At 50.9% G+C, this 26,704-nt stretch overlaps 1 protein-coding gene across 2 annotated transcripts in view; it reads right to left on the bottom strand.

Annotated features, from left to right (window-relative positions):
• The window catches only part of SHISA5 (shisa family member 5), a 37,517-nt gene extending 25,349 nt beyond the window's left edge, over positions 1–12,168 (bottom strand). Inside the window, exons 1-2 of one of the 2 annotated variants that reach the window (XM_017868165.1) lie at positions 11,947–12,168; positions 8,776–8,932 (exon numbers count right to left, since the gene is read on the bottom strand). In XM_017868165.1, the coding sequence (XP_017723654.1) occupies positions 8,776–8,932; positions 11,947–12,016 (227 nt within the window). In that variant the 5' untranslated portion in view covers positions 12,017–12,168. The remainder of the gene's footprint in view (positions 1–8,775; positions 8,933–11,946) is intronic. The other variant, XM_017868166.1, reaches the window with a different exon arrangement.
• Between the last annotated feature and the right edge of the window lie 14,536 nt (positions 12,169–26,704).

Below are 26,704 nucleotides of genomic sequence, written 5' to 3'. Positions count from 1 at the left end.
AAAAGCCGGGCACAGTGGCTCACGCCTGTAATCCCAGCACTTTGGGAGGCCAAGGCGGGTGGATCACCTGAGGTCAGGAGCTCGAGACCAGCCTGGCCAACATGATGAAACCCCGTCTCTACTAAAAATACAAAAAAAATTAGCTGGGCGTGGTTACAGGCACCTGTAATCCCAGCTACTTGAGAGGCTGAGGCAGTAGAATCGCTTGAACCCCGGAGGCAGAGGTTGCAGTGTGCCGAGATCGCACCACTGCACTCTAACCTGGGGGACAAGAGCCAGACTTCATTTCAAAAAAAAAAAAAAGAAAAGAAATTTAGACTATACTATTTATAATATAATACCATCAAAAAAAATACAGGCCGGGCGCGGTGGCTCAAGCCTGTAATCCCAGCACTTTGGGAGGCCGAGACAGGTGGATCGTGAGGTCAGGAGATCGAGACCAACCTAGCTAACACGGTGAAACCCCGTCTCTACTAAAAAATACAAAAAACTAGCCGGGCGAGGTGGCAGGCGCCTGTAGTCCCAGCTACTTGGGAGGCTGAGGCAGGAGAATGGCGTGAACCCGGGAGGCGGAGCTTGCAGTGAGCTGAGATCTGGCCACTGCACTCCAGCCTGGGCGACAGAGCGAAACTCCGTCTCAAAAAAAAAAAAAACAAAGGAAAAAATAAAATATATATAAGACTTTGAAATAGAAAAAATATATAATACAAAATTGAGACAGAAGGAAAGAAAACTAAATACACAAGCAGAAATACCATGTTAATGGATTGGAAAACTCAATATAGTAAAATGTCAATTCCACAGAAATGGCCGCGTGTGGTGGCTAACACCTGTGATCCCAGCACTTTAGGAGGCTGAGGCGGGTGGATCACCTGAGGTCAGGAGTTCGAGACCAGCCTGGGTAACCTGGTGAAACTCTGTCTCTATTAAAAATACAAAATACTTAGCTGGGTGTGGTGGCAGGTACCTGTAATCCCAGCTACTGGGGAGGCTGAGGCAGGACAATCACTTGAACCTGGGAGGTGGAGGTTGCAGTGAGCCGGGATTACACCATTGCACTCCAACCTGGGTGACAGTGAGACTCTGTCTCGGAAAAAAAAAAAAAAAAAAATTCCACAGAAATGTTCTATAGAGTCAGTGAAGTCCAAAGTAGTTTTATTGACAAGCTGATTCTAAAATTTATATGGAAATACCAGAGACAAAAATAGCCAAGACAATATTGAAGAATATCAAGCTTTATTACAAAGCTACAGTAATTATGAGGCTACTGTTAGCTCAAAGATAGAAAAATAGACCAATGCAACAGAACAGAGCCTACAGACATATCTATCCATGCGCATGTGAACACTTGATTTATAACAAAGTTGTAACTTCAGAGCGATAGAAGAAAAGGATTTCTCAATAAATGGTGCTGGGTCAATTGGATATCCAAATTAAAAAATGAAACTTGATTCTCACATCTTCTACTACGAACATATTTAAAATAAATGCATATAGTTGTGAGTGGTGGCGTGTGTCTGTAGTTCACTACAACTACTAGTAGTAAAGCAGTAGCTTCATGATAAATCATTGAATTGTATGTTTATTTTGTTCACTTTTCTGTGACTTATATTTCACAATATAACAGCATACAAAACAACCTCAGTGGATAGGCTTAACAGCAGATAAGACTGGCACAGTGGCTCACGCCTGTAATCCCAGCACTTTGGGAGGCCGAGGTGGGCGGCTCACCTGAGGTCAGGAGTTTGAGACCAGCCTGGCCAACATGGAGAAACCCCGTCTCTACTAAAAATATAAAAATTGGCCGGGCGTGGTGGCATGCACCTGTAATCCCAGCTACTCAGGAGGCTGAGGCAGGAGAATCACTTGAACCTGGGAAGTGAGTTTGCAGTGAGCTGAGATCACGCCATTGCACTTCAGCCTGAGCGACAAGAGCGAAACTCCATCGCAAAAAAACACCAAAACAAACAAAAAAGAAAAACAGCAGATTAGGCACAGCTGAAGAAAGAATTACATGGCCTGAGAAGTTAGAAGATATTACCCAGAAAGCAACATGGAGATGAACATTAAGAGAAAGGCTAGGAGAGCCGGGCGCGGTGGCTCAAGCCTGTAATCCCAGCACTTTGGGAGGCCGAGATGGGCGGATCACGAGGTCAGAAGATCGAGACCATCCTGGCTAACATGGTGAAACCCCGTCTCTACTAAAAAATACAAAAAACTAGCCGGGCGAGGTGGCGGGCGCCTGTAGTCCCAGCTACTCGGGAGGCTGAGGCAGGAGAATGGCGTGAACCCGGGAGGCTGAGCTTGCAGTGAGCTGAGATCCGGCCACTGCACTCCAGCCTGGGCGACAGAGCGAGACTCCGTCTCAAAAAAAAAAAAAAAAGAGAAAGGCTAGGAGAAATGCACATGAAAGGGTGAAGTATAGCATGTGTCTACTCAGAGTCCCAGACAGAAAGAAAAAGGGGAAAGAAGCAATATTTAAAGAAGTAATGGGGCGGCCGGGCACGGTGGCTCAAGCCTGTAATCCCAGCACTTTGGGAGGCCGAGACGGGTGGATCACGAGGTCAGGAGATCGAGACCATCCTGGCTAACACGGTGAAACCCCGTCTCTACTAAAATACAAAAAACTAGCCGGGCGAGGTGGCGAGCGCCTGTAGTCCCAGCTACTCCGGAGGCTGAGGCAGGAGAATGGCGTGAACCCGGGATGCGGAGCTTTCCGTGCGCTGAGATCCGGCCACTGCCCTCCAGCCTGGGCGACAGAGCAAGATTCCGTCTCAAAAAAAAAAAAAAAAAAAAAAAAAAAAAAAAAAAAGAAGTAATGGGGCTAGGTGCAGTGGCTCACGCCTGTAATCCCAGCACTTTGGGAAGCCAAGGTGAGCAGATCACAGGGTCAGGAGTTCAAGACCAACCTGGCCAAAATGGTGAAACCCCGTCTCTATTAAAAATAACAAAAATGAACCAGGCATGGTGGCATGCGCCTATAATTCCAGCTACTCGGGAGGCTGAGGCAGGGGAATTGCTTGAACCTGAGAGGCAGAGGTTGCAGTGAGCCGAGATCATACCACTGCACTCCAGCCTGGGTGACAGAGCAATACTCTGTCCCCCACCAATAAAAAAAGGAATGGCAGATGTAATCCTAGCACTGTGGGAGGCCAAGGCTGGAGGCTCACTTGAGGACAGGAGTTCAAGACCAGTTTAGGCAACATAACAAGACCCCATCTGCACAAAAAATAAAACATAAAAAAATAGCAGGGCATGGTGGCACACACCTGTAGTCCTAGCTACCTGGCAGGTTGAGGCAGGAGGTTTGTTTGAGCCATGATTGTGCCACTGCACTCCAGTCTAGGCAACAGAGCTAAACCTGGACTCAAAAAAAAAAAAAAAAAAACGTAATGGCAGACAATTTTCCTGAACTGATGAGATGTGAAACCACAGTTCAAGAAACTTAACAAGGCCGGGCGCGGTGGCTCAAGCCTGTAATCCCAGCACTTTGGGAGGCCGAGATGGGTGGATCACGAGGTCAGGAGATCAAGACCATCCTGGCTAACCCGGTGAAACCCCGTCTCTACTAAAATACAAAAAACTAGCCGGGCGAGGTGGCGGGCGCCTGTAGTCCCAGCTACTCCGGAGGCTGAGGCAGGAGAATGGCGTAAACCCGGGAGGCGGAGCTTGCAGTGAACTGAGATCCGACCACTGCACTCCAGCCCGGGTGACAGAGCAAGACTCCATCTCAAAAAAAAAAAAAAAAAGAAACTTAACAAATCCCAGCCAGGTGCAGTGGCTCACGCTGTAATCCCAGCTCTTAGGGAGGCAGAGGCAGGAAGATAGCTTAAGCCCAGGAGTTCAAGACCTGTCTGGGCAATATAGCAAGACCCCGTTCTTCACAAAAAGCAAACAACAACAACCACCACCACCACAAAAAACACAAGCGTAAGAAGCTTAACAAATCCTTAGCAGCATAAAAAAAAGAAATCCATACCTACATACAGCACAGCGAACGAATAACACCAAAGACAAGAAAAAAACAATCTTAAAAAGCAATCAGAGGGTTTAAAAAAAAAGAGAGAGAGATTTCAACTAGGTGCACCTGTAATCTCAGCATTTTGGGAGGCCGAGGTGGGAGGATCACTTGAGCCCAGGAGTTCAAGACCAGCCTGGGCAACATAGGGAGACCCCATCTCTACAAAAAATAAACAAAAATTAGCCAGGCATGGTGGCAGGCACCTGTAATCCCAGCTACTTGGAAAACTGAGGTAGGAGGATATGCTTCAGCCCAGGAGGCTGAGGCTGCCATGAGCAGTGACTGCACCACTGCACTTCAGCCCAGGCAACAGAGTGAGATCTTGACTCAAAAAAAAAAAAAAAAAAGAGTAAGAGAGAGATTTCTTTTCAATGAGAGACACTGGCTGTTGAGCCTATGTCTCAACAGAAATAATGGAAGCTGGGAGACAGAAGAATGGAAGCTTCAGTATGATAAGAATAAATAACCATCAACCTAAGCTCTATACTCACATAAAATACTGTTTTAGAGAGTAATATAATTTACCATATTAAGAGAATAAAAATTTTAAAATCATACAGTCATCTCTACAAATGCACAAAAAGCATTTGACAAAATTCAACATCCATCCATAATTAAAACTCTAGGTGTACTAGAAATGCAGAGAACTGCCTCAACCTGATAAAGGACACCTGTGAAAAAGCCACAGCTGACATCCTTCCTACTAGAAGACTGAATGCCTTCCCCCTTAACTTGGAAACAAGACATAGATGTTTGCTTTCTCCACTTCTACTCAACATTGTAACTGAGGGCCTAGCCAACACAATAAGGCAAGAAAAAAAAAGGCATTCAGAATAGGAAAGAAGCCTGGGGGTGGTGGCTCATGCCTGTAATCCTAGCACTTTGGGAGGCCGAGGCAGGCGGACTGCCTGAGCTCAGTAGTTTGAGACCAGCCTGGGAACACAGTGAAACCCTGTCTGTACTAAAATAAAAAAAAAAATTAGCTAGGCATGGCGGCATGCGCTTGTGGTCCCAGCTACTTGGGCAGCTGAGGCAGGATAATTGCTTGAACCCGATAGGTGGAGGTTGCAGTGAGCCAAGATCACACCACTGCACTCCAGCCTGGGAGGCAGACAGACTCTGTCTCCAGAAAAAAAAAAAAAAAAAACAGAATAGAAAAGAAGTAACAGTCGAAGAAAAACATGGTGTAAAAACAAATCAAAACAATACAGGAAGTAAAAAAAGGTTAATGCAGGAGAGACAATTAGCACAAAAGATGCAAATATAACCCCAGAATATCAATAACTACATTAAATTAATTAATTAAGCCGGGTGCGGTGGCTCAAGCCTGTAATCCCAGCACTTTGGGAGGCCGAGACGGGCGGATCACGAGGTCAGGAGATCGAGACCATCTTGGCTAACACGGTGAAACCCCGTCTCTACTAAAATACAAAAAACTAGCCGGGCGAGGTGGCGGGCGCCTGTAGTCCCAGTTACTCCGGAGGCTGAGGCAGGGGAATGGCGTAAACCCGGGAGGCGGAGCTTGCAGTGAGCTGAGATCCGGCCACTGCACTCCAGCCCCGGCGACAGAGCAAGACTCCGTCTCAAAAATAATAATAATAATAATAATAATTAATTAATTAATTATTGAGACAAGGTCTTGCTATGTGGCCCAGGCCGGAGCATGGCACTCAATCATACTTACTGCAGCCTCAACCTGCTGGGTTCAATTCGCTCCTACCTCAGCTTCCCAAAAGTGCGGGATTAGCAGCAGGCCACAGCACCCACCTGGCCCTCACATTAAATTAAATGGAATAAAGCTCCTGCTTTTAAAAAGAAATACTGCCAGGCCCGGGGGCTTATGCCTATTATCCCAGGCCACTTTTGGGAGGCCCGAGATGGGAAATCCCTAAGGTCAGGAGTTCAAGACACTTTGTCAACGGGTGAACCCCGTCTCTAGTAAAAATACAAAAATTAAGCCTGGCGTGGTGCACACACCTGTATCCCAGCTACTTAGGGCTGAGCAGGAGAATTGCTGGAGCCCAGGAGGCGGAAGGTTGCAGTGAGCCAAGATTGTGCCATTGCACTCCAGTCGTGGGTACAAAGCAAGACTGTCCAAAAATAAAAATAAAAAAGAAATACACAATAGTTTTTGTTTTGTTTTGTTTTGTTTTTGTTTTTTTTAAGACAAGTCTCTTGCTCTGTCAGCCCAGCCAGGAGTGGAATGGTGCAATCGGGCTCACTGCAATCTCTGCTCCCGGTTCGCAGTGACTCCTGCTCACCTCCTGAAAAGCGGGGTACAGAACCCACCACCACGTCGGCTATTTTTGTGTTGTTTGTTTGTTTTTTTTCGAGACGGAGTCTCGCTCTGTCCCCCTGGGCGGAGGCAGTGGCGCGATCTCGGCTCACTGGGCAACTCCCGGCCTCCCAGGATCATGGCCCATCCCTGCCTCAGCCCCTGAGTAGGCTGGGACTACAGGTGCCCGCCACCCTGCACCCGCTAATTTTTGTATTATAAGAGACAGGTTCACTGTGTACCAGGATGGCTCAATCCTGACCTGGATCCACCTTGCCTTGGCCTCCCCAAAAGTGCTGGGATTAGCAAGTGACCACACACCCGGCCTGTTTTTGGTTTTACTAAGACAGGTTCACCATGTTGCCAGGCTGGTCTTGAACTCCTGATCTCCAGGGATCTGCCTGCCTTCAGCTCCGCAAAGTGCGGCGATTACAGGCCGAGCACTGCACCAGCCTAATTGCATTTAGTAGAGACGGGGTTCTCCATGTTGGTCAGGCTGGTCTTGAACTCCCCGACCTCAGGTGACTCCCACTCGGTCCCCAAAATGGGCTGGGATTACAGGCAGGAGGCCACCATGCCCGGCTACAAAGAGGTTTTTTTTTGGTTTTTTTTTTTTTTAGATGGAGTCTCCCTCTGTCGCCCAGGCTGGAATGCAGTGGCGTGATCTCGGCTCACTGCAACCTCCACCCAGGCTCACGCCATTCTCCTGCCTCAGCCTCTGGAGTAGCTAGGTCTATAGGCGCCCGCCACCGTGCCCGGCTAATTTTTTTTTGTATTTTAAGTAGAGACGGGGTTTCACCGTGGTCTCAATCTCCTGACCTTGTGATCCGCTTGCCTTGGCCTCCCAAAGTGCTGGGATTACAGGCGTGAGCCACCGCACCCGGCCTACAGTAGATGTTTTTAAAGACATTTGTAAAATATAAAAATGCCAGGCCGGGTGCGATGGCTCAAGCCTGTAATCCTGGCACTTTGTGAGGTCGAGACAGGTAGATCACCTGAGATCGGGAGTTCGAGACTAGCCTGGCCAACATGGAGAAACCCCATCTCTACTAAAAATACAAAATTAGCTGGGCATGATGGCACATGCCTATAATCCCAGCTACTCAGGAGGCTGAGGCAGGAGAATCACTTGAACCCAGGAGGTGGAGATTGCGGTGAGCCAAGATCGCATTATTGCACTCCAATCTGGGCGACAAAAACGAGACTCCCTCTCAAAAAAAAAAAAAAAAAAAGAGCCAAAAGGTGAAGTGAAAGGGTAAAAGCTGACCTGTTAGGAACCCTCAGGCAGAACTGACATGTGTGCAACCCTGTGCACCACTCCCAAGAGCAGCTGGAAGTTCTTAGTGGATAACTGTGTGCATCTATGACATGGCAACTGCACACCTAGATGTGTTTCCAAGAAAATTATTACACAGCTCCATAAAAGGAGGTATACCAGATGCCCACTGAAGCTATCTATCGTGACAACCATTGTGGACTCACACCATTCTGAGGGACACAGCATTAGTGGGCAAGAGCCAGATGTGCCACAGCAATGTGGCTAGGTCTTACACTACAAGACCTACAAGTTCTTACTTTGCAAGAACTCAAATAATAAAAAGGATGCACCTTATACATAGCAGACGGTTGCCCGTGGGGTGGGAAGGGAATGAAATGGTCCTGAGATATTAAAGTAAATATATAGGCTAGGCACAGCAGTGCACACCTATAGTTCCAGCTACTCAGGAGGCTGAGGGAGAAGGATGGCTTGAGCCCAGGAGTATGAGACCAGCCTGGGCAACATGGTGAGACTCCATCTCACAAAAATAATTATGTAAGATAGCGGGGGTTGGTCTTGCCCAGACACAGGATAATCACCTGCCATGAGCAGAGGAGTATGACCATCTCAACCCTCTACACATGAGGCCAAACACAAAGGAAATACAGAATACAGCAAACAGCCACATACACGGGCCTGGAACCTTGGTCCCAGCCATGAAACCGTCTACACCCAATGTGCAGGGAAATTCATAGGCTGCGCTGGGAGGACACAGAGCTCACACCGGGTCACATGCTTACACACGGCGCCCTACAGGCTCCACAAGAGGGTCCCTGAACAAAGGATACCCTTCGGGGGCATGTGCATACTGTGGGGTATAGTCAAGCCCAGGTACCCACCCTGAGGATGTATCTTGGCACAGGTACACACCTGGGGTGAGCCACAGGACCAGCTGAGGCCAAGGACCCCTAAGAAACCTGCTCAGCCCAAGGCTCAGCGAGCCAGAGCCCTCAGGGTAGGGAGGAGATGGACAGGGGATTAACTGAGCAGGTCTAGGGGGTCCAGCCCAGAACAGGAGATCCCTAAACCCTCTGCTCCAATGCTCTGGCCACCACCTCGAGAGGGCTGAGAGGCCAGAGGGGCAGAGCTATTTCTCTTCCACATACTTTCCTGCGGGGACAGGCTCAAGCCACCCACCCTGTGGCCCACCGCTGCACCCACCTGGCCTCAGGCACAGCACACCTTTCCTTGGTCCACACAAATTTCTTGAGCACGTCAGAGCAGCAGTATTGGTCATAACAGGTACCACAGCAGAAATCTGGACAGGACTCGGGGAAGAGGCTGAGTCCATGGGAAGCCGTACACACGTCACCATGCGCTGGAGAGGAGAAACACATCTGTTCATCTGTGCCCACAGGGCCAGGCCCCAGCAGACACAGTGCCCTCCCTGGCACAGCCACCAGACCACACACATGCTGCACCATCTCTGAGCCACCCTAGCCACAGGCCACCTTCCGACCCCTGGCCACTGCTCCCCCTCAGCCTTGCCCTATCCCAAAGGCCACAACAGAGCTGCCCTATCTGGGGTCCCTCTCTCCCTCACCAGTGTACTGGCCTCCTGATAGGAGGGTGAGCTTTCTCAGTGTGAGTCTGATGGGGCCACACCCTGCTCTCAGACCTCCCCTAACTCCCACTACTTCAGGATCAAGGCCCCGAGTTTCCAAGCAGGGTCTAAACTGCAAAGAGTCCTGAAGATCACTCCAGCTCTCCAACCTGTCCACACTCTGCTCACGTTCTTGCCTGCTTCCTATCCCTTGCCTTTCAACTCTACTCATCCTTCAAGGCCCTACTCCAGGCGGCCTCCTCCAGAAGCTGCCCAGGCAAGAAGTCACACACCTCAACACCTGCAGGGGATCAGACACTGGACTGTCCGTTTCTTTCTTTCTTTTTTTTTTTTTTTGAGACAGTCTCGCTCTGTTGCCCAGGCTGGAGTGCAGTGGCACGATCTCAGCTCACTGCAACCTCTGCCTCCCAGATTCAAGCAATTCTCCTGCCTCAGCCTCCCGAGTAGACGGGATTACAGGCACCTGCCACGAGGCCCAGCTAATTTTTTGTATTTTTTAGTAGAGAGAGTTTCACCATGTTGGCCAGGCTGGTCTTGAACTCCTGACCTCAGGTGATCCACTCACCTTGGCCTCCAAAGTGCCAAAATTACAGGGACAAGCCACCATGCCCCGGCCAGACTGTCTGGTTCTTTTTTTTTTTTTTTTTTTTTTTTTTTTTGGACGGCAGTACTCGCTCGTCGCCGGGCTGGTGCAGTGACTGGGATCTCAGCTCAACTGCAAGCTCGCCTCCGCGGTTCACGCCGCATTCTCCTGCTCAGCCTCTCCGAGTAGCTTGGACTACAGGCGCGCCAACCTCGGCCCCGGCTGGTTTTTTTTATTTTTAGTAGAGCGGGGTTTCATCCGTGTTAGCCGGACTGTCTGGTCTCGGTCTCCTGACCTCGTGATCCGCCCATCTCGGCCTCCCAAAGTGCTGGGATTACAGGCTTGAGCCACCGCGCCCGCCCGACTGTCTGGTTCTTAATCCTCATTCACTCTCCCTCTCACTCAGCCATAGCAGCCTCAGCCCCTGCTGGGCACCACAACTGCAGGGGCCTGGCTCTCACGAACCACCCCATGACTGTGATGGTAGGCTAGCTCCTGGTCAGAAATTGTCACACCACCATACCAGTGTTCACAAAGCACTTAGCCCTGTGCTGGGCCTGCAGCAGCTATCCAGGAAATGTCTGTTTCTTCCAGGAGTTTGAGACCAGCCTGGGCAACAGGGCTCCAAGGCAGTGGCACCATCTGTAGCCCTGGAGCCATCACAAGCCTCTCAGCACAGAGTTGGGATCTAATGACATCCTTACAAGTCTCAATATACAAGGTCATGCTGAGGGGATCTGGCTGACAACAAATGTGGAAAATGTCCCAGGGTTTTGGATGACCACAAGGTTTACAAACCTCCAAGAAGATGCTACAGTCAAATGTTCCCATGTATCCTCAGGCTACATTAGCGGAGACCTGTGCCCACTAGCAGGAAGGAACAGTACCAGATTCTGCCAGGGCAGACTCCAAAGAGAACACCTAGTCCAGCAAGGCCCACAAGTCCACAGTAGGCAGGGGACAGGCCTGATGATAGCCCTGAGGCATAACTAGGTTGGCCTGGAAACAGTCTGGCATAGCACGTGGCCTCTGGAGACCCAGCCAGGCCAGGCACCTGGCCATGTGCAGCATCTGGTGCCCGAGCCTGATCAGGGCACCACACATCCTGAGGCTGTCAGTAGAGTGAAGCCCAGAGACAGACACTGAGTGACCTCCTTGGGAAGAGGGAACTTTAGTGGGGAATTGGGGGGAACTGTACTTCTTGGCAGCTCCAGGCAGAACCCTGCTCTGGGCAAAGCCATGGAGCAGAGGATTGGACCATTGATGACCCCAGCTTGGCCAGCTGCCCACCTGAAACCTGGTATTATCAGCATGGCCCGTGCCTGGTGGCTCAGGTGAACCCACATGGAGCAGGGTCTTCACAGCCCAACCTGAGCCTCTGAGCTACGGCTGAAGACACACCGGTGAGGCTGTTTAGGCTGAGTCCCTGGCACAAATGCTCTCTGACCCCCAGACCTCACTGATTCTGTGACCCTCCTACAGGTTCACTCCAGGGGTGGGGGATTTTGGGCACAGGTCTCCCCTTTCTCATTTTTCTGGCCCAGGTCCTCTGGATTCATCCCAGCCCCCAGGAAGCCACCCACCCCAAAAGGGTCTTTGGCTTCTCCTGGGTGGGAGAAGGGTTTGGCAATTCCTAACCCTTTAAAGGGCCCGCCCCCCGCCAGCCTTCCAGAGTCTGTGAATCATCTGTCTGCAACCAACACACACAGTGGTGTCTCCACCCCAGAGGACAGCCTCAGCGCCAGGCTCTCCAGCAACACAAGGGCCAATGGAGGCAGCGGTGGGTGATCCCAGACATTAAACACAGGCAGAGGGAAGGCCTCTGATGGAGGGGCCAGGCCGCCCTGCTGCCACCCGCCAGACTAAAGCTAGGTGGGGGAACCCTACCCTAGCCTCTGGGGACCCCATCCCTAGGGACATGAGCGGAAGGGCAGACCCCTCCCCACCGTTCCAGGACAGACAAACGTGGCAGCTGCCTGGGGTCTGCGCAGCGTTGTTCAGGCAAGGAGGGTGCTCAGATGGAGGAGAGGTCCGCAGTCGTGGGGGGACGCTGACGGCCTCGGGGCAATCAGGGGTCGGTGGGGGGCATGGTGGGGCTGGTGCTGCCCGGCTCGTTGAAGCGGCAGCGCGGGTAAGTGTCTGCCCGGTCCCCGGGCAGGACGGGCCGCCCCCACCCCCGGCTCACCACCCGGAGGCGGCGGTAGCAGCAGCAGCAACAGCAACAGGATCCGCGGCGCTGGGACCGGCGCAGCCATGGCTGGGCGGACGGACGGATGGACGCGAGCGCGGGGCGCAGAGCCGCCACTGCCTCAGCGATCCGCGCGGCCGCCCCCTCCCTCGCCCCGCCCAGCCCAGCCCCGGCCCGGACGGTTCCCGGAACCCCCGCCCGGGAGAGGAGGAGGGGAGGGGAGGGGAGGAGGCAGGAGGAGGTAGGAGGAGGGAAGGAAGCGGATGCCTTCCTAGCCTCGGGGCCAGCTCCGCGCCCGGGGTCTGCGTGAAAACTTGGACCGTTCCCGGACGGGATGCTTGGGGGGCGGCCCACAGCTCTCAGGCCGGGAGGGCGTCCCCGGGAATATGCACCCTAACTCTGAGCGCCTACTGTGTGGGCGGTGGGGGGCAGCCACAGCCATCCCTCCCAGCCGCGGTCCCAGCGGAGCCTCACTTGCCCGAGGACTAAGTGAGGCGGTGTGAGGACAGTGCCCAGCGCAGACCTTGGCACTCAGTAGACACTCCACAAATGCCGGTTCCCCTCTGCAAGCCCAGTCGCCACCTCAGAGGACACTCGATCTCCTGCCCCCTGGGACTGATACCCTCATCCCAAGGTGATCCCCAGCCTCAGCCCTGGCAGGCTCAGCGCTGGCGCAGTGGGCCAGGACTGAGCTAGAAACTGGCAGCTCCCAGGGCACAGCCAGGTCAACGTCCCGCACAGGGCTCTGCCCCTCACTGCGGGGCAGGGGTCCAGGCAGAATCAGGGATGTTGAGTCGTTCTTCCTTTTATGCCCAGGGTTCCTGACCCACCCCCACTCTGCAGCTGGCACAATCAGAACATTTCACTCAAGACAGAAAACATGAAATGTCACGCTGGCCGGGCGCGGTGGCTCAAGCCTGTAATCCTAGCACTTTGGGAGGCCGAGACGGGCGGATCGCGAGGTCAGGCGATCGAGACCATCCTGGCTAACACGGTGAAACCCCGTCTCTACTAAAACTACAAAAAAACTTGCCGGGCGAGGTGGCGGCGCCTGTAGTCCCAGCTACCTGGGAGGCTGAAGCAGGAGAATGGCGTGAACCCGGGAGGCGGAGCTTGCAGTGAGCTGAGATCCGGCCACAGCACTCCAGCCTGGGTGACAGAGCGAGACTCCGTCTCAAAAAGAAAGAAAAAAGAAAAGAAATGTCACCCTAATGGGGTACCCAGGCTGGGTTGTGCACCCTGTGTGTCACCATATATTTCTCACCTAAAGGTGGGGGCATCGCTGTAGACAAAGAGAAACCGAAGGGGACAATCTGGGATGTTCCCAGCAGTTTCCCAGGCTAGGGTGTTAGAACCAGGAGAGGAAGGCCTAGGTCTCCAATAAGCCCCCATCACCTCCTGGCCAAGAAGGGCTTAAGACTCACGGTGCTCAGCATACATGTGGGGCGCAGGGATATGACTGTCCCCAGGCAGGTGCCCTCTGGGAGAGTCTTAGTATGGGACTGGAGTCACATCCTCCCTGACAGCCCTGTTATCCCACCTCTGCCTCCTGAGCTCCACTCTCCAAAGCTGGGTGCAGCCCAGGTCCCCTTATGCAGAACGGCCACTGCATGCCCCTCATGTCCAGCTCTAGAGCCATCCTGTGTTCCACACCCTGGGTGCCCAACCCTCTGCCTCCCTAAAGGTTGCTCATTCCACTCTGCACCATCCACAAGCTTGGTTTCTTTTCCCTTGGTTTTCCAGTCGCTGCTCTCTAGCCAAGCTCCTAAGAGTTGTCCTAAGCCTGGGCAGCATAAGGAGACCCCGTATCTACAGAAAATTTTTAAATTAGCTGGGTATGGTGGCACGCACCTCTGGTCTCAGCTACTTGGGAGGCTGAGGTGGAGGATCATTTGAGCCCAGGAGATGAAGGTTGCAGTGAGTTATGATTGCGCCACTGCACTCCAGTCTGGGCAACAGAGCAAGACCCTGTCTCAGAAAAAGAAAAACAAGGCTGGGCGCGGTGGCTCACGCCTGTAATCCCAGCACTTTGGGAGGCAGAGGCGGGCAGATACCTGAGGTTGGGAGTTCGAGACCAGCCTGACCAATATGGAGAAGCCCCATCTCTGCTAAAAATACAAAATTAGCCGGGCATGGTGGTGCATGCCTGTAATCCCAGCCACTCAGGAGACTGAGGCAGAAGAACTGCTTGAACTCAAGAGGCAGAGGCAGAGGTTGTGGTGAGCCGAGATCGCACCATTGCACTCCAGCCTGGGTGACAGAGCGAGACTCCATCTCAAAAACAAAAAAAGGAAAAAAAAAAAGAATTGTCCTTTCCCACCTCTCATGCCTGCCTTTGGCTTCTCTACTTTGCTGCCCCCACCCTCAGATCCTTTAGGGGCCTATCACCTGGCTTCCTCCCTGCCTTTTTAGTCTTTGGCTCTCACACACCCTCTTATCTGCCCACAGCTCATGGTTGAGCTTGGTGGGTGTTTTGGGCCCCACCCAGGGCTGTGCATGGGCAAGAGAGTGGAGGCTAGGATCACCCCAGTGGCTCGGAAATTGCAACCATGCATCTCACAGGCATATGCCCATGTGTGCAGGCATTTTCTGTGGGTCAGGCTTACAAAGCCTGGAAATACAAGTTGCCTGGGGAAAGTGACCCCTCCAAGGCAGAAACCAAACTTGGCCCAGATGCTGTACCAAGGCTAGGTAGCTCTGTAAACAGCACTTTTTTTTTTTTTTTTTTTCCCTGGAGACAGGGTCTCACTCCGTCACCCTGGCTGGAGTGCAGTCATGGCTCACTGTAGCCTTAGTTTTCCCAGGAAACTAGGGTGATCCTCCCACCTCACCCTTCAGAGTAACTGGGACCACAGATGCACACCACCACACCCAGATGATTTTTGTATTTTTTGTCGAAATGGGGTTTTGCCATGTTTCCCAGGCTGGTCTCAAACTCCTGGGCTCAAGCAATCTGCCCACCTCAGCCTCCCAAAATGCAACAGCACTTTTATTAAACTCTCCTCAAATACCCAGTTTGATAAGAATGACTGTTTTCTGCTGGGACCTTGGTTACAGTTTGTAGGTGAGAACTCTGCATCAGGCTGTTGGAGCAAAGCAACAGCCATTGATGCTTGTAAAGCCCAGGATGAGAGTGACCAGTGAGGATGAGGCCATCAGCCCAGCCCCAGGACTGACCACAGGGCCAGGATGGGTGAGTTCTACAGTAGAACACTTGCCATTCTTCTTCATTCAGCACCTGGTCCCCTTTCCTCCACATCAGAGGAGGAACATTCTAGATATTATCTTTTTCAGACTCCTTTGCCCCAGGGCAAGTGCTTTTGCCCTAGGGAGTCAGTCGGGGCACTGGTGACCGGCTTTGATGGAGGGCTGCAGCAGTCCTGGCAGCAACATGAGTCTGCACCTGTGGGGAGGGCTGTGTGAGTTACAAAGGCCCCTGCTTCCCCCTTGTGGCAGGAGAGTCAGTTTCCTCCAACTGATAGAGAAATTCTCACCAGGGCCGGGCACAGTGATGACTCATGCCTGTAATCCCAACACTTTGGGAGGCAGAGGTAGGTAGATACCTCTTTTGTTGTTGTTGTTGTTGTTGTTGTTGTTGTTGTTGTTGTTGTTGTTTGGGATGGAGTCTCGCTGTGTCACCCAGGCTGGAGTGCAGTGGCACGATCTCGGCTCACTGCAAGCTCCGCCTCCTGGGTTCACACCATTCTTCTGCCTCAGCCTCCCGAGTAGCTGGGACTACAGGCGCCCGCCACCTCGCCTGGCTAGTTTTTTTGTGTGTGTATTTTTTAGTAGAGACGGGGTTTCACTGGGTTAGCCAGGATGGTCTCGATCTCCTGACCTCGTGATCCACCCATCTTGACCTCCCAAAGTGCTGGGATTACAGGCTTGAGCCACCGCGCCCGGCCGGCAGATACCTCTTGAGCGCAGGAGTTCAAGACCAGCCTGGGCAACATGACGAAACCTTGTCTCTACAAAAAATACAAAAATTAGCTGGGCGTGGTGATGCACACCTGTAGTGCCAGCTACAAGGGAGGATTGCTTGAGCCCAGGAGGCAGAGGTTGCAGTGAGCTAAGATTGCACCACTGTACTCCAGCTTGGGCAACACAGCAAGACTCTGTCTCAAAAAGGAAAAAAAAAACCTTAGAAAAAAGAGAGAAAACGTCTGGACGAGGTGGCTCAAGCCTGTAATCCCAGCACTCTGGGAGGCCGAGGCGAGTGGATAACCTGAGGTCAGGAGTTCAAGACTAGCCTGGCCAACATAGCGAAACCCCATCACTACTAAACATACAAAAAAAAATTAGCCAGGCATAGTGGCATGCACCTATAATCCCAACTACTCAGGAGGCTGAGGTGGGAGAATCACTTGAACCCAGGAGGTGGAGGTTTCAGTGAGCCGAGATCGCACACTGCACTCCAGCCTGGGCGACAGAGACCCAGAGGCCAGTCAAAAGTCCCAGGGGGGCCCAGATGCTGTGACTCACACCTGTAATCCCAGCACTTTGGGAGCCCCAGGTAGAAGGATCATTTGAGCCTAGGAGTCCAAGACCAACCTGGTCAGGCTGGGTGCAGTGACTCATGCCTGTAATCCCAGCACTTTGGGAGGCCTAGGCAGGTGGATCTCTTGAGCCCAGGAGTTCGATTCCAGCTTGGGCAACATGGTAAAACTCTGTCTCTACCAAAAAAAAAAAAAAATAGCCAAGTGGGGGGGGGTGCACCTGTAGTCCCAGCTACTCAGGAGGCTGAGGTGGGAGTATCTCTTGAGCCGAGGAGGTCAAGGCTGCAATGAGCTGTGATTGCACCACTGCACTCCAGCCTAGGTGACAAAGCAAGACTCTGTCTCTTGAAAAAACAAAATAAGGCCGGGCGCGGTGGCTCAAGCCTGTAATCCCAGCACTTTGGGAGGCCGAGACGGGCGGATCGCGAGGTCAGGAGTTAGAGACCATCCTGGAGAACACGGTGAAACCCCGTCTCTACTAAAAAATACAAAAACTAGCCGGGCGAGGTGGCGGGCGCCTGTAATCCCAGCTACTCGGGAGGCTGAGGCAGGAGAATGGCGTAAACCCGGGAGGCGGAGCTTGCAGTGAGCTGAGATCCGGCCACTGCACTCCAGCCTGGGCGACAGAGCGAGACTCTGTCTCAAAAAAAAAAAAGAAAAAAAAAAAAAGAAAAAACAAAATAAAACAAAACAAACAGATGAAAAAACAAGTCCGGTGGGGCCAACTGTATTTCTGACTGGGCTGACTATAAATTAGGGGTTCTTACAACCCCCTCCTCAGGTTCTGTGATTCACCAGAGTAGCTCACAGAGTTCATGAAAACACTTTACTTATATTTACTGGTTTATTATAAAGGAAGAAAAGGATGTAACTGAGGAGTAGCCTGTTGCTGTTTTTCTCAGCACTCCCCTAACCACAGAAGGAGCAACTGTTAAATAAAAATTATGGGAGCCATTGTTTGGACTAAACTCCTGCAGTAGCCCCCAGCAAACCAGACCAAATCAAAATGGAGTCACTCATGCTAAATGCCACATGATCAAACTGAAACTTTATCTTTTATCTGAGACAAGGTCTTGCTCCATCACCCAGGCTGGAGTCTAGTGGCATGACCAGAGCTCACTGTAGCCTTGACCTCCCCTTGCTCAGGTGATTCTCCTGCCCCAGCCTCCTGAGTAGCTAGGACTCCAGGTACACACCACCATGCCCATCTATTTTTTTGTATTTTTTGTAGAGGTGGAGTTTTGCCATGTCGCCAAGGCTGGTCTCGACCTCCTGGATTCAAGTTAACTCCCGGAGTCAAGCAATCTGCCTGTCCTGGCCTCCCAAAGTGCTGGGAGTACAGACTTGAGCCACTGTACCTAGCCAAACTGAAGGTTTTTTGTTTTTTTTTTGTTTTTTTTTTTTTTTAGACTGAGTCTCCCTCTGTCACCCAGGCTGGAGTGTAGTGGCAGTGGCACAATCTCAGCTCACCACAACCTCTGCCTCCCGGGTTCAAGCGAATCTCCTGCCCCAGCCTCTTCAGAAGCTGGGATTACAGGCACCTGCCACCACACCCGTCTAATTTTTGTATTTTTAGTAGAGGCAGGGTTTTACCGTGTTGGCCAGGCTGGTCTCAAACTCTTGACCTCAGGTGATCCGCCCGCCTCGGCCTCCCAAAATGCTGGGATTACAGGCCTGAGCCACTGTGCCTGGCCTGCTTTCTTAAAGTTTCAGTTTGGGCCAGGCACAGTGGCTAATGCCTATAATCCCAGCACTTTGGGAGGCCGAGGCGGGCGGATCACCTGAGGTCAAGAGTTTGAGACTAGCCTGGCCAACACGGTGAAACCCTGCCTCTACTAAAAATACAAAAATTAGCCGGGCACAGGCCGGGCACAGTGGCTCATGCCTGTAATCCCAGCACTTTGGGAGGCTGAGGCAGGCCGATCACAAGGCCAGGAGATCGAGACCATCCTGGCTAATACAGTGAAAACCTGTCTCTACTAAAAATGCAAAAAAATTAGCCAGGTGTGGTGGTGAGTGCCTGTAGTCCCAGCTACCTGGGAGGCTGAGGAAGAAGAATGGTGTGAACCCGTGAGGCGGAAGTTGCAGTGAGCCAAGATCATGCCATTGCACTCCAGCCTGGGCAATAAGAGCTAAACTCCATCTCAAAAAAAAAAAAAAAAAAAAAAAGAAAGAAAGAAAGAAAGAAAGAAAGCAAGCAAACAGATCTCAAAATAGACCAGTTTTTTCCTGAAAACCAGTTTACCTGAGCCAGTGTAATAAGGAAGTGATAGCAGCAGGAGGCAGCCAAATGCCTAGTCAAAGAGGAGTGAATCCCCAGTGAAACCCCACCTCCAAGCTGAAGACAGTTTAAAGCCTGAAAGCCAAGCTACAGATTAAATCCTCACACCAGATTGAGAATGTGTCTTCCCATTTGTCGTGCTTTCCTCTGATTGATTCCTATCCTTCACCTATTTTACATAGACCTACCCTTTCGCAATTGGTTTTCTACACTGTCGTGCCCACCTTTGAGTGGTGTCTTCACTTTAACCTTTTTTGCAGACTCACAAACCAATCGTCATGCACTCCCCATTCTGAGTCCGTAAAAGGCCCTAGACCCAGCCACACGGGAGACTTTCCTGCCTTTGGGTAGGGGAACCACCCCCATGTCCGCTCTCTGCTGAAAGCAGTTTCCTCACTTGATAAAACTCCCCGCCTTGCTCACTCTTCGAATGCCAGTGCATCCTCATTCTTCTTGGGTGCAGGACAAGAACTCAGGAACATGTGCACAGGGAACCAGTGCACAGGGAACCCGTGTGTAAGCCAGACTCGGTCTGGGGGTGCTGAGTGGGTGGGCTGTCTCCTGCAGCAGGTTGTGTGGCTGAGCCAGGCCTGAACGGGATGTTACTGGCAGAGGTCCCTGGCTTGCAAAGTGACCAGGAAGAAAATCCTGGGTCAGGAGTCCCCTCTATTTTAATCCTTACGAGAAAGTAACCTGAAGTAAACTGATGTTAATCAACCACCTTTTCCCGTATTGTTTCCTTGTTCCCACCTTACAAAACCCACCATTCTGCTACTGCCCAGTGGGAAGTCTCATGTAGAATGGAGACTGCCCTATTCATGACTTGTGAATAAAAGCCAATTATTTCTATAACTAAATTCATTGTAATTTTCTCTTTCAACAAGCCAAATGAAGGTATGCACAGAGTAAGGTATGAGGGGAGGGGGCACAGAGCTTCCATGTCATCTCCGAGCACACCAATCTTCCCTGCACCTCAATGTGTTCGCCAGCACAGAAGCTGCCAAACCCCACTATTTTTTTTTTTTTGAGACGGAGTCTCGCTTTGTCGCCCAGGCTGGAGTGCAGTGGCCAGATCTCAGCTCACTGCAAGCTCCGCCTCCCGAAACCCCACTATTTAATGGTTTTTATGGAGGTTTCATTACAAAGGCATGATTGATTAAATCATTGGCTATTGGTGATTGAACTCAATCTCTAGCCTCCCTCCCTTCCCCAGAGTTTGGGAGATGTGACTGAAAGTTCCAAAACTCTTATCCTTATTTGGTCTTTTTTTTTTTTTTTTTTTGAGACAGAGTTTCACTCTTGTTGCCCAGGCTGGAGTGCAGTGGCGCGATCTCGGCTCACTACAACCTCCGTCTCCCGGGTTCAGGCGATTCTCTTGCCTCAGCCTCCTGAGTAGCTGGGATTATAGGCATGCACCTCCACACCCAGCTAACTTTTTGTATTTTTTGTAGAGACGGGATTTCTCCATGTTGGTCAGGCTTGTCTCGAACTCCCAACCTCGGGTGACCCACCCGCCTCTGCCTCCCAAAGTACTGAGATTACAGGCGTGAGCCACCATGCCTGGAAACTTACTTGGTCTTTCAGGCCTATATCCTGAAGCTATCTAGTGGCCCTCTGCTAGGAGTCATCTCATTTGCATCAGAAGGACGGTAAATTCTAAGGGGTTAAAGCGCTCTGTGTGAGGAATGGAGAACTAAGACTAAACGTTTAGTTTTTTTATCATGCAACGCCACCAGCAGTGACTTTACCACCTGGGTCTCCTCAGCCTGCCACAAGTTGCCAGAGCCCTTTCCTTTCTCGGGGCTGGACTTCCACTGCTTTTAGCTCCAACCAGGCAGATGACCAGTCGGACACCCCCATTTTCCTGGGCATCTGCTACCATTCCTGGTGAGGACTAATTTTTTAAAAAATTATTAATTTTTTATTTCTCTCTCTCCTTTTTTTTTTTGACAGTCTTGCCCTGTTACACAGGCTGGTGTGCAGTGGCATGATCTTGGCTCACTGCAACCTCCACCTCCCAGGTTCAGGCAATTCTCATGACTCAGCCTCCCCAGTTGCTGGGATTACAGGCATGCACCACCACACCCAGCTAATTTTTGTGTTTTTAGTAGAGACGGGGTTTCGCCATGTTGGTCAGGATGGTCTGGAGCTCCTGACCTCAAGTGATCTGTCCGTCTCAGCCTCCCAAAGTGCTGGGATTACAAGGGTGAGCCACAACGCCCAGCCTAGTTTTCTCTCTCTTTTTTTTTTTTTCTTTTGAGATGCAGTCTCAAAGACCCCATGGGGTCCGTGCTAACTCCAGGAATTGGTATGTGAATTGAATTGCTGGACATCAGCTAGTGTCAGAATGAGCGAATGACTGTTGGTGTGGAAAACCCCACACAGTTTGGTATCAGAAAAAAAGACACCGAAGGAGTCCAGTCAGATGATGAGCTCACAGAAGACAAGGCCTTTTCGAATAGTGTGAATGGCCTGAGAAATTCACTAAGGTGTCAGGTGGTTGCTTCTAATGGCACCAAACAGCTTAAAGAAAGAGAACGGCAGGATGAGGTCAAGTTGTTAGCTGCCTGTGTCAAGGCACAAACTGAAAACTTTTTCAACTCTGCTAAAATGAGCCTCTTGCAGCCATGGGGCTGAGATGGCCCAATATCAAACCCAAGGGCTGATTCTGTGTGTTCCAGATTAAAATACTGGTTGAATCACAGCCTCACTCAGTCTTTTTCTTTCTTTTTTTTTTTTTTTTTGAGATGGAGTCTCGCTCTGTCACCAGGTTGGAGTGCAGTGGCACGATCTCTGCTCACTGCAACCTCCGCCTCCTGGGTTAAAGCAATTCTTCTGCCTCAGCCTCCTGAGTAGCTGGGATTACAGGTGCGCACCACCACGCCAGGCTAATTTTTGTATTTTTAGTAGAGACGGGGTTTCACCATGTTGGTCAGGCTGGTCTCGAACTCCTGACCTTGCGATCCGCCTGCCTCGGCCTCCCAAAGTGCTGGGAGTATAGGCGTGAGCCACCACACCCGGTCGTTATTTTCTTTTCATTGTTGACCAGGCTCACTCAGTCTTTCCTGTGAAAGTTAGGCACTGATCAAGACAAAGCATGCCCCTGGGAAACTGGAGTCCACACGCATGTCTACATCCAGTGGTCAGTTCTCTGACTACCTTCCCTGATCCTCCAGCTTCAGTGACAGGGCGGGACACTCCCTCTTCCATCACACACTCCTCACACTGCTGCTTCTCAAGCCACACTTTTTTTTTTTTTTAAGACAGAGTCTCACTCTGCCGCCCAGGCTGGAGTGCAGTGGCGTGATCTGGGCTCACTGCAGCCTCTGCCTCCTGGGTTCAACTGATTCTCCTGCCTCAGCCTCTCAAGTAGCTGGGACTACAGGCACAGGCCATCATGCTCAATTAATTTTTGTATTTTTAGTAGTGATGGGGTTTCACCATGTTGGTCAGGCTGGTCTCAAACTCCTGACCTCAGGTGATCCACCCGCCTCGGCCTCCCAAAATGCTGGGATTACAGACCTGAACCACTGTGCCGGGCTGGGCATTACCTCTTGAACCCACCTTCAGCTGCCAACCCCAGTCCTCAGCTTGCTTCCCCCACGGGCTTCCACATGTCCATAAGTGGCAGCTCTAGACCTTGGGATTATCTCACATGCCTTCATCCAAATCGTCAGCCAAACTTGGCTGTACCTGAAAAGTGTATGTAGAATCCAACCACTTCTCAGTAGCTCCATCAGGAGCTCATTGTCTCACATAGCAGCAGCCTCCAGATAAGTGACCTGGCTTCCACTTAGCCCCATTTCAGATTGAGTCTTGATTCTGTAGCAGCCAGAGGAGTTCTTTTTAAATGCTTATCAGATCAAGTCACTCTGCTTAAAACCCTTTCCCGGGCTCCCCATTTCCAAGGCCCCACATATTCTGTACCCCATGACCTCTCTGACCTGGTCTTCCTCCTCCTCCTCTCTCTTCTCCAGCTCCACCAGCCTCTTCTGTGTTTTTTGACTGGGCATAGCCACCCTCAGAGCCTCTGCATTGGCTATGGAATGCTCCATGGCCTCCTGCAGCCTTTGGTCACCTTCTCAGTGAGGCCTGCTTGCAACCCCCTCCCATGCCCGTTCCCTCCATTCCAGCACCCTCATATACTCTGTGTTTTACTTATTTGCCTACTGTATCTCTACCACTAGAATATCATCTCTGTGACAGCAGGGTAGTGCTTACTCCTGTATCCCCACTGCCTGGCACATGGTTGACACTTGATAAATGTGCTGAATTGGCTAGGCATTGTGGCTTATGCCTATATTCTGAGTACTTTGTGAGGCCAAGGTGGGAGGATCTCTTGAGGCCATGGGTTTGAGGCCAGCCTGGGCAACAGAGCGAGACCCCCATCGCAACAAAAAAATTTTTTTTTTTTTTTGACGGAGTCTCGCTCTGTCGCCCAGGCTGGAGTGCAGTGGCCGGATCTCAGCTCACTGCAAGCTCCGTCTCCCGGGTTTACTCCATTCTCCTGCCTCAGCCTCCTGAGTAGCTGGGACTACAGGCGCCCGCCACCTCGCCCGGCTAGTTTTTTTTGTATTTTTTAGTAGAGACAGGGTTTCACCGTGTTGGCCAGGATGGTCTCGATCTCCTGACCTCGTGATCCGCCCGTCTTGGCCTCCCAAAGTGTTGGGATTACAGGCTTGAGCCACCGCGCCCGGCCAAAAAAATTTTTAAATAATAAAAAAACCAAAAACAGACAGGGTGCAGTGGTTTGCAACTGTAATCCCAACACTTTGGGAGGCTGAGGTGGGCAGATTGCTTCCATCCAGGAGTTTGAGACCAGCCTGGGCAACATGGCAAAACCCCACCTCTGCAAAAAGAAAAAAAAATTAGCCGGTTGTGGTGGTGTGCACCTGTAGTTCAGCTACCAGGGAGGCTGAGGTGGGAGGATCACCTGAACCCAGGAGGTTGAGGCTGCAGTAAGCTGAGATCACATCACTGTACTCTGGCCTGGGGGGCAGAGTGAAACTCTTTCAAAAACAAACACAAAAACAGAAACAAAAAACACACAAAAAACCCACAAGTATGAAATTAATGAATGAAGTGGAATGAAGATACATGAAAGAATTCAGAGGAATAAGATCCCCACCAACCCTCAGCCTCTTCTGCACCTCCCTTGCTTGCTGAAGCCAGGTGTCCTCCACTGAAAGACACCATGGACATCATGAAGGAGTTACCTTGCAAGAGGAAGCCAACTCTTCTCATGGCCCCTCCCCCCAATTCCTTATGATTTCCAGAGCTTTTAACTAGAGACAGATCTCAGCATGTCTGGAGGCCCTTTCACAAAGTCAAGCCCAGAGTGGGAGGCTCACATATCAAAAGAATTGCAAGACTGTTATTTTATGTTGCCAAAATATGGAGAATATGTGTGGGAACAGACTGAAGTCCTAGACCAAGAAGATAAGAACATAAGTGTATACTGGGCTGAATTTATCAATATGGGTGCACTTAGCAAGGATTTGGATTCCATGCACCAGCTCAAGCTGTCGGGGGTTGTTCCACACATCTATTTGGTTGGCTGAATAAAAACTGGATCCCACTCAATGCAGTTAAGGTGCCAAAAGCTCCCTGGTATAACACAGAGGAAAGAATCCAAAGTCTTGTCTTAAGAAGATGTATTCAGGCCGGGCGCAGTGGCTCAAGCCTGTAATCCCAGCACTTTGGGAGGCCGAGATGGTGGATCACGAGGTCAGGAGATAGAGACCATCCTGGCTAACACGGTGAAACCCCGTCTCTACTAAAAAATACAAAAAACTAGCCAGGCGAGGTGGCAGACACCTGTAGTCCCAGCTACTCGGGAGGCTGAGGCAGGAGAATGGCATAAGTCCGGGAGGCGGAGCTTGCAGTGAGCTGAGATCCGGCCACTGCACTTCAGCCTGGGCGACACAGTGAGACTCCGTCTCAAAAAAAAAAAAAAAAAAAGAAGATGTATTTATTTTTATTCATTCAAAATAAATGTTGAGGCTGGGTGCGGTGGCCCACACCTGTAATCCCAGCATTTTGGGAGGCCAAGGCAGGCGGATCACTTGAGGTCAGGAGTTCAAGATCAGACTGGCCAAATGGTGAAACCCCACCCCTACAAAAATACAAAAAGTAGCTGGACATGATGACGGGTGCCTGTAATCCCAGCTACTCAGGGGAGCAAGACTCCATCTCAAAAAGTACATACATACAGGCCGGGTGCAGTGGCTCATGCCTGTAATCTCAGCACTTCGGGAGGCTGAAGCGGGTGGATCACCTGAGGTCAGGAGTTCGAGACCAGCCTGACCAATATGATGAAACCCCGTCTCTACTAAAAATACAAAAATTAGCCAGGCATGGTGGCACGTGCCTGTAATCCCAGCTACTCAGAAGCCTGAGACAGGAGAATGGCTTGAATCTGGGATGCAGAGGTTGTGGTAAGCCGAGGGGAAACAAGAGTGAAACTCCGTCTCAAAACAAAAAAATAATAATAAAAAATACATACATAAAGATATAAATGAATAAATATTGGACTGAATTTATCATGGACAACTCATCTTCTCCCTAACCAATCCCCTGGATTGAAGGGATTGGATTGAAGATTCAGAAGATATTCCTTTCCCCAAGGCCTTGGGAAATTCATTGCTGAGGGGTACATCTTTGAAAAGCTTTAGTTTTAGCCGGGCGCGGTGGCTCAAGCCTGTAATCCCAGCACTTTGGGAGGCCGAGACGGGCGGATCACGAGGTCAGGAGATCGAGACCATCCTGGCTAACACAGTGAAACCCCGTCTCTACTAAAATACAAAAAACTAGCCAGGCGAGGTGGCGGCGCCTGTAGTCCCAGCTACTCCGGAGGCTGAGGCAGGAGAATGGCGTGAACCCGGGAGGCGGAGCTTGCAGTGAGCGGAGATCCGGCCACTGCACTCCAGCCCGGGCGACAGAGCAAGACTCCGTCTCCAAAAAAAAAAAAAAGAAAGAAAGAAAAGCTTTAGTTTTAGTTTGCTATGGCTACCATGACAAAGTCCCACAAATTGAGTGTCTAAAACAACAGAAAATGTATTGTCTCACAGTTCCAGGGGCTAGAAGTCAGATCAGGGTGTTCGCAGGGCCATGTTCTCTCCGAAGACACTAGGTTATATTAGATTAGGGGCCATCCTACTGCAGTCTAACTTTGTCTTAACTTACTACATCTGCAATGACCTTATTTCCACCTAAGATCACATTCTGAAGTACTAGGGGTTAGAACTTCAACATATAAATTGGTGGGGGGTGCATAATAAGCACCATAGTCACTCTTCTCCATAGGTTAGGGATTCTAGTGGGAGACACTAGAATTGAAATGGCTCCTTGATTGCTCCTTGATTGCTTTTTTTTTTTTTTTTTGAGTCTCGCTCTGTCGCCCAGGCTGCAGTGTGGCGCAATCTTGGCTCACTGCAACCTCCAGCTCCCGGGTTCAAGCAATTCTCCTGCCTCAGCCTCCACCAGTAGCTGGGATTATAGGCATGTGCCACCAGGCCCAGCAAATTTTTTTGTATTTTTAGTAGAGACAGGGTTTCACCATGTTGGCCAGGCTGGTCTCAAACTCCTGACCTCAAATGATCCACCCACCTCGGCCTCCCGAAGTGCTGGGATTACAGGAGTGAGCCACCACACCAAGCCGGCTCCTTGATTTCAATGCAGATATGAGGAGTCTAGGGTGACAAGGGTCAAGCAGCAGTGTTGAGCTGCCGGAGGAGAGAGAGGAGCAGTGACTGGGAATGCAGGATTTACAGGTTATCGGAAAGGTCAGACCTGGAGGGATCTTTAGCAACCTGCAGGAATCTTTAGCAATAGGGGCCTGATCACCAGACCCCCAGCACCAAAATAGAGGGAGAGGCCAGTAGAGTCCCACTTATATAACAAGAGAGTGTGAGGTCCAACTGACAGAGACTCGACTGCAACAGAGAGGAAACCCTCACCAATTTTCTAGATAAAAGTC

This window comes from Rhinopithecus bieti, unplaced genomic scaffold (assembly GCF_001698545.2).
Source record: "Rhinopithecus bieti isolate Rb0 unplaced genomic scaffold, ASM169854v2 scaffold_3875, whole genome shotgun sequence".
Taxonomy (NCBI): domain Eukaryota; kingdom Metazoa; phylum Chordata; class Mammalia; order Primates; family Cercopithecidae; genus Rhinopithecus; species Rhinopithecus bieti.
This window is presented reverse-complemented; position numbering and strand designations above follow the sequence as displayed.